The sequence below is a fragment of the Helianthus annuus genome, chromosome 11 (assembly GCF_002127325.2).
Source record: "Helianthus annuus cultivar XRQ/B chromosome 11, HanXRQr2.0-SUNRISE, whole genome shotgun sequence".
Lineage (NCBI taxonomy): Eukaryota > Viridiplantae > Streptophyta > Magnoliopsida > Asterales > Asteraceae > Helianthus > Helianthus annuus.
This window is the reverse complement of record NC_035443.2, coordinates 46,647,656-46,655,557: the sequence shown is the minus strand read 5'-3', so window position 1 is coordinate 46,655,557 and position 7,902 is coordinate 46,647,656. Positions and strand designations below refer to the sequence as shown.

Below are 7,902 nucleotides of genomic sequence, written 5' to 3'. Positions count from 1 at the left end.
GTTATAATAAGACTCTAAAGAATGATTTTATGTACGAATGTTGAGTTTTCAAAGGAAGTTATGTATTATTAGCATGATTATATGATGGAAAGGATGAATTGAATGCTTGAAATAAAGAACCATGTTTATGTGTAGATGGCGGATACGAATGAGGATGAAGCGACACAACAAGAACAACTGAAAACTATGATTTCGGAAGAGATTGGAAAGGCAATGCAGGCAAATATGCCTCATTTAGCCCAAGAAGTGGAAAGTCATGTGTTGGAAGTGGTGGAAACAATGATGGTGAGTAAGATGGACGAGTTGAAAGGAATGATTGAAGATATGCAGGAAAGAAAGGAACTCACAATTGCACTTACAAAGAATTTATGGCGTGCAACCCATTACCTTTCAAAGGAGAAATTGATCCTATAGCATGTAAAAGGTGGATTGCAAGTACAGAGGCGGTGTTCGTAAGGAGTCATTGTGAAAAGGAGGATCAAGTGATGTTCGCCACCGGTTTGTTACAACTCCAAGCTAAAGACTGGTGGGATGCTCATAGTAAAGAGATTGGGGAAGACAAAGTTCAAGTCTTGACATGGCAAGAGTTTAAGGAACCTTTTCTAAAGTACCACTTTCCGCAATCTGCCATTGACAGGATCCAAGAAGATTTCTTACATCTCCATCAGAAAGACGAAACCATTGATGAAATCACCAACACTTTTCTCGATAAGCTGAAATTCTGTAAAGAAATAGCGGGAACGGAAAGAATGAAGATAAACCGCTATCATGGTATGTTGAAAGCTGAATATCGGGAGTTCATAATTCCCGCTAAATGTGAAACCTTGAATGAACTCATTAACTTGGCCCGAGATAGGGAGATTGAACTAAGAAGACAGGCAGAAAGAGGTGAGAAGAGAGCGTCTGAGAATGTTTCCAGCTCGAGCCCGTCAAAGAAACAGAAATTTCAAGATCAGAGCAAGAAGGATAAGGTGAAGGGTAGCATTCCGAAATGCAAAACGTGCGGGAAGTTACACACGGGGGAGTGCTTGAAAGGGAAGAAGGGCTGTTACAATTGTGGTCAAGAGGGACATCCATATTATAGGTGTCCTAATCCTTTCAGAACGTGCTATAACTATTTTGCAACCGGGTCATATTAAGGCTGAACGTCCCAAGCTTCAACAGAAAACCGATAAGGAAGCAAGAAAGGAGGAAGCCCCAAGAGCTAAGGGGAGGATGTTTCAGATCATGACTGAAGAAGCAAAGGACCACCCGAATGTTGTATTAGGTATATTCTTATTGAACTTGATGCCTACGTACGTGTTATTTGATATTGGAGCCAGTAGATCGTTTGTATCAAGTGAATTAGTGTCACACCCCTCTTTTAGAATCGAAAGAATGCATGTGCCATTAGAAGTAGAGATAGCGGATAGTAAGAGTTATTTGCTGCACGAAGTTTGTAGAAATTGTGAAATTATCATTGAAGACGAGAAGTTTGCCATTGACCTTATTCCCATGGTATTGGGAGAATTTAAGGTTGTAGTTGGCATGGATTGGCTAGCCAAACATCATGCTGAAATCCATTGTGAGAAAAAGATGATTCATGTGTTAACACCGGAAGGAAAACGAGTGAGTATACAAGGGGAAAGGAATGTTAATTCGAAGCTTTGTTCTATAGTCCAAGCATTCAAGTATGTGCGAAATGGAAGCAAGGCGTTTCTAACTTACGTGATAGATACTAAGCAAAATACCCCCAAGATAGAAGAGGTTGAAGTTGTGAACGAGTTTCTTGATGTATTTCCGGAAGATTTGTAGGGGCTTCCCCCCGAACGTGAGGTGGAATTTAAGATTGAATTGTATCCCGATGCCAAACCTGTAGCCAAAGCCCCTTATAGGTTGGCCCCAACCGAAATGCGGGAGTTAATGGTTCAAATACAAGAATTACTCGACAAAGGTTTTATACGCCCGAGCGTATCGCCTTGGGGAGCGCCTGTTCTTTTTGTGAAAAAGAAAGATGGTTTGATGCGCATGTGCATCGAATATCGAGAGTTGAATAAGCTAACAGTGAAAAACCGATACCCTGAGCCCCGAATTGATGATCTCTTCGACCAGTTACAAGGGGCATGTTGGTTTTCAAAAATTGATTTACGATCCGGATACCATCAGTTAAGGGTACGGGATGAGGATGTGGCGAAGACGGCATTTAGAACGCGATACGGACATTACGAGTTCTTAGTAATGTCCTTTGGGTTAACGAACGCGCCCGCCGCGTTCATGGACCTTATGAATCGAGTTTGTTGGGCCATGTTAGACAAATTCGTTATAGTTTTTATTGACGATATCTTAGTTTATTCCCGAAGTGAAGCCGAACACGCATGGCATTTGCGCGAAATTCTTGAAGTGCTCCGTAAGGAGAAATTGTACGTGAAATACTCTAAGTGTGCTTTCTGGCTTAGAGAAGTACAATTTCTCGGTCATGTGATTAATGCAGATGGTATCTTAGTGGATCCGTCAAAAGTGGAAGCTGTTATGAAATGGGTACCTCCAAAGAACCCAAGTGAAGTGAGAAGCTTTGGCTATTATAGGAGGTTTATTCAAGACTTTTCTAAATTGGCCCTGCCATTGACCAAGTTAACCAAGAAGAATGAGAAGTTTACATGGGGTATAGATCGAGAAAAGGCGTTTCAAACTTTGAAGGAAAAGCTGTCGAGCTCCCCGGTACTAACCTTACCGGAAGGAACGGAAGACTTGGTGGTGTTTACTGATGCATCACACCAAGGGTTGGGATGTGTTTTGATGCAAAGGGGTAGAGTCATTGCCTATGCTTCAAGGCAATTGAAATCACACGAAAGTAATTACCCAACCCATGACTTGGAGTTAGCTGCGGTAGTGTTTGCTTTAAAGATATGGAGGCATTATCTATACGGTACGAAGAACGCAATTTATTCTGATCACAAAAGCCTTAAATACTTTTTCGAGCAAAAAGATTTAAATATGAGGCAACGAAGGTGGTTAGAACTTCTTAAAGATTATGATTGTGAGATCCTTTATCATCCGGGCAAGGCAAATGTAGTGGCCGATGCCCTGAGCCCAAAGGACTATCCGCCTCTAATTCAAGTGAAATCCATGAAGATGGTAGTTACGCCTCGATTTCTCGAAATGATTAAGGAAGCCCAAATCAAGTCGCTGAGCGAAATGGATTCAAGGAAGGAAAGAACAAAGGGTTTTGTGGATAAATTAGAAGAAAGATCCGGTGGAATTAAGACAATGTATGGCCAGATATGGATACCTCGATTTAGTGAAGCAAAAGACGTGCTACTTGAAGAAGCTCACAAATCCCGATTCTCGGTTCACCCCGGAGCTACAAAAATGTACTTGGATTTGAAGAAAAGTTATTGGTGGACCGGTATGAAACGGGATATCGTCAAGTATGTTGCAAAATGTTTGACGTGTTTGCAAGTAAAGGCAGAACATCAGAAACCATACAGAAAGTTGCAACCGTTAGAAATTCCGGTATGGAAATGGGAAGAAGTGACGATGGACCTAGTAACCAAGCTTCCTAAGACAAGGAAGGGTCATGATGCTATATGGGTGATCGTGGACCGCCTCACCAAGAGCGCGCACTTCTTACCCATTCGGGAGACTTTCTCTTCCGAAAGGATGGCGGAGGTCTATGTTAACGAGATAATATCTCGACACGGAGTACTGTATCTATTGTGACGGATCGAGATACCCGATTCACATCTCGATATTGGCAAGGTTTTCATGAGGGTATGGGTACAAAATTACATTTCAGTACCGCCTACCACCCCCAAACAGATGGTCAGTCTGAGCGAACCATTCAAACACTCATCGACATGCTGCGAGCATGTGTGATAGATTTCGGGGAAGCTGGGATGACCACTTGCCATTGGTGGAATTTTCATACAACAATAGCTACCATAACAGCATTCGAATGGCACCGTATGAAATGTTGTATGGAAGGAAGTGTAGAACTCCAATCTGTTGGGGAGAAGTGGGGCAAAGAGAAATTGCGCCCAATGATGTAGTAGCTAAAACTAACAAAAAGATCGATCTTGTGCGAGCCCGTTTAAAAGCGGATCAAGATCGACAAAAGGCCTACGCAGATCGAAGGAGACGGCCTATCGAGTTTCAGATAGGTGATCATGTGTTATTAAAGGTTTCCCCATGGAAAGATATAATCCGTTTCCGTAAGCGAGGAAAGCTAGGTCCCCGTTACATAGGACCTTTCAAGATTTTGGCCCGGGTTGGGAAGTTAACATATTGGTTGGAATTACCGCCAACTTTAGATGGAATACATGACACATTCCATGTGTCACAATTGAGAAAGTGCCTAGTAGATGAGACGGCATACGTTCCCCTCGACGATATTGAATTGGATGAAAGATTGAATTACGTTGAAAGACCGATAGCTATCAAGGATTCCAAAGTGACGCACCTTCGGAACAAAACTATAAAGCAAGTTTTGGTGCAATGGCAACATCGGAAAGGATCGGATCTTACATGGGAGTTGGAAGACGAAATGAGGGAGCACTACCCGACATTATTTGGTACGTATTAAGGTTTCGGGGACGAAACCTGTTTTAAGGGGGGTAGACTTGTAACACCCCAAAATATGCAATTTATTTATGTCACCTAAAATGTCTAGTCATGTTATATTTAACCTAGTTAAGTGTATATGTTAGTAACTTGATTAGAAGGAAGGCTATATGACAAATAAACAATCTAAGTAACTAGAGGGACTAAACTTGTTAAAAAGGATGGAAGTTTAATTAAAACAAATAAATAAAAGAAAAACACAAACACACACTCTGGTGTGTTTGTGTGGATCGATCAGAGCAAGACGGCCAAGGAGACAAACCCTAACTTCACAAATTCTCAAAAATCAGAAGGAAATTAAGAGTTCTAATGGATGCATGAACCCTAAATCGAGTAATCTAAGCTTGTTCAACCCTTGGTAAGTAGGAATTTCTGATTTGAATGATTTGTAGAAAGTGGGTTTTAACCCAATCATGAAATTATGTGGATATCTCATGTAATTGAGAATTAGGGTTTCATAGTGGTCGAAATTATTATTGATTTCAGATTTGTTTGAATGATTTAAGTGTATTACCCAATTGTTGTGAAGGAATCATAAACACAATGCCTTGCATGTGTGTCATTAGATGAAAATTGATACATGACCTTGAATTGATATAGAGAAATTAGATGAGATAAGGTAGGATGAAAGAAAGATATGAACTTGGTTGGTTCTTGTTAGACTAGAAAGTGAATAAGTAGGATCATGCTTTGAACACTTGTACCTTATGCTTTGTTAATGATACGCACACCAAGTGTTTGATGAAATGCCTTAATAAAGATGTTAGCTTTGTTAGTTATAAACTTCATGTGAATTGAATGTGCTTATGCTTTAAACACTTGTACCTTATGCTTTGTTAATGATACGCACACCAAGTGTTTGATGAAATGCCTTAATAAAGATGTTAGCTTTGTTAGTTATAAACTTCATGTGAATTGAATGTGCTTATGAAGCAAGTGTAAATTTTATGAAGTATTATCCATTGGTGTGAGCAAACGGGTATGAGACATAAATTAAAAGTATGAATGGTTATGTATAGGTGTTAAGGAAGAGGGCTCAAGTCAAGTGAAGCAACAAGGGAACCAAGATCGAGGTACGCTACTTGTACAATTCATAGTTTTTACTATATTTATGTGTTTATCATTAAATGTGTCAATGTGAATCAAGTATGGAAAAGGTATATGTATAGACCCTTTTATGAACGGGTCGAATGATGATATTGTAAGATTAGAAGGAATGGCATGGAGTTCCGTTTGGAACACACTACCATGCAAGAATGAAAGTATGTAGTAAAGTGCAAGTTGCGGATGTCATATTGGTTACAAGTCCGTGAGTTGGATTCTTGAGTTTTAAAGAAAGAAAAATGAGTTTTCAATGTTGTGGTCGTGTAGGTAAATCTCAAGTTTAATGACAAGCTTCGCCCGGTCCGAACACACCTCAAGCCCGTCATGCGTTCCGCACTTTTGTAAAGAAGACAATGTTTAATACTTTGTCACTTTTGTCCATGTCAAGTAGTTAATCCTAGCTTTTTATTATGTTTGTCTTTTGAAAACTAAGTAGTATGTAAGTACTTAAACTTAATGGTTTCGTAGGTGAAACAAGGTTTGTTTTGATGTGTATTTCGTGTCTTTTGAAACGTAGCGTATTTTTGAATGATGTTTCAATTGTGAAAAACAGGGGATCGCTCGTTTTGCGAACGGGTCATGCCCAAATTTCGTTATATATAGTATGTCAATATTTAAAAATTAAATGGAAAATAATTTAGGGCCGTTACACTGTAGTCTCTTGGATAGAATTCAGATCTGGAACTAACACACTACTAAGAATGAGTAGGAGGTCAGAACAAGCTCCGAATCTATCGGTTTTGATTGCATCGAGTGTAAAAGAGTTGAAAGAAAGCTTAATAACCATCTTTCAATCCTTTTCACCATGAATATGTTCAGATCTATGCAAGATCTTTGTTTATTTATGTGGAAATCGTCCAGATCTAAGTTGTTCTTGGTGGATTGAAGCCAAAACATGAAGTTCATAAGAACTCCATGATGACATCATTCTAGAACACCTCAAATCTAGTGATTTCACGATTAAAAGTTAAGATTCAAAAGATAGAAAGGTGTAGGAGTGCGTGTGGATCAAGAAATTACAAGATTTATGTTGAAAAATTACAAGAATCGCGAGAAATCGGAAGAAAAGTGGGTTGGAGCGAGTTGAGTCGAGTGAGAGCTGTCACATCAAGTGATGTGACATATGAGGGGTATTTATAGGGTTTCCCAAAAAGGAAAGTGGGGAAAGTGGCTGGTCGATCGGGTGGCAGCCCGATCGGGTGGCAACTCGATCGGTTGGCCACTCGATTCAAGTGTTCGGCGCGACGAGTTTTGCTGTTTCGATTCGCGTGTTGAGCGTTGCGATGCGATGCGATAGAGTTTCCTTTTTAAATTACTTTTAATCCCAACTACTATATCTAACATACAATCATCATAATTAACTTGCCTTTAGCGTCTGCGATTCGATTGTGATTGAGTTGCGATTACGTTTCGATTAATCACCACAACATAAACATAAATAAACATGCACAAGTAACACATAAAGGCACACACATGTAAAACAATATCCAGAACGCATAATTCAGGTTGCGAGTGCGATTGCGATAAAGCGATAAAACATGCGATAAACATCGATTATTAACAAGTACTCCACATAATATAACTAACGTTACAATACAATTAGACTATGTACGAGTCAAAGATGTCAAAACAGGAATTGAGCAAGGAGTGACAGATCACAATTAGCAATCTTGTCTCCCTTTGACCTCAATCTTGACTTTGACTTTGACTTTCGAAACACGGGGTGTTACAGTTTCACATGGTCATGTTTCTGTTTTAACATGGCTATGCCTTTGTTTTAACATGGTCATGCCTCTGTTCCAACATGATCATGCTTCTTTTTTAGCATTATCTGTTATTTCACTCCAGGTTCTAAAACGAAATAGAGTTTTAACATGGTCATGTTTATATTTTAACATGGTCATGTCTTTGTTCCAACATGATCATGCTTCTATTTTAACATGATCATGTTCTTTGATGTTCTTTTACACTCTAGTTCTAAAACACAATGAAACACAAAATCAAGAATTTGCACCATAGGTTCTAAACGCATTGGAGTTTTAACATGGATATATTTATATTTTAACATGGTCATGCCTTTGTTCCAACATGATCATGGTTCTGTCTTGGCATGATCATGTTCTTTGCACTCCAGGTTCTAAAATGTACACTCCATGTCTAAAACGCAACGGGTTTCACATGGTCATGTTTCTATTTTTA

General features: G+C 39.4%; 1 protein-coding gene and 1 long non-coding RNA gene across 2 annotated transcripts; both read left to right on the top strand.

Moving 5' to 3' along the window:
- The first annotated feature begins 485 nt into the window (after positions 1 to 485).
- Positions 486 to 1,794, top strand: LOC110888196. The gene is made up of 2 exons (XM_022135736.1): positions 486 to 978; positions 1,085 to 1,794. Exons 1-2 carry the CDS (start codon positions 486 to 488, stop codon positions 1,792 to 1,794), a joined length of 1,203 nt encoding a protein of 400 aa, XP_021991428.1.
- Positions 1,795 to 4,857: 3,063 nt separating this feature from the next.
- Positions 4,858 to 6,198, top strand: LOC110891987. The gene is made up of 3 exons (XR_002565740.1): positions 4,858 to 4,957; positions 5,619 to 5,672; positions 5,971 to 6,198. It is a non-coding gene; the product is annotated as an uncharacterized LOC110891987 (long non-coding RNA).
- Positions 6,199 to 7,902: the final 1,704 nt, after the last annotated feature.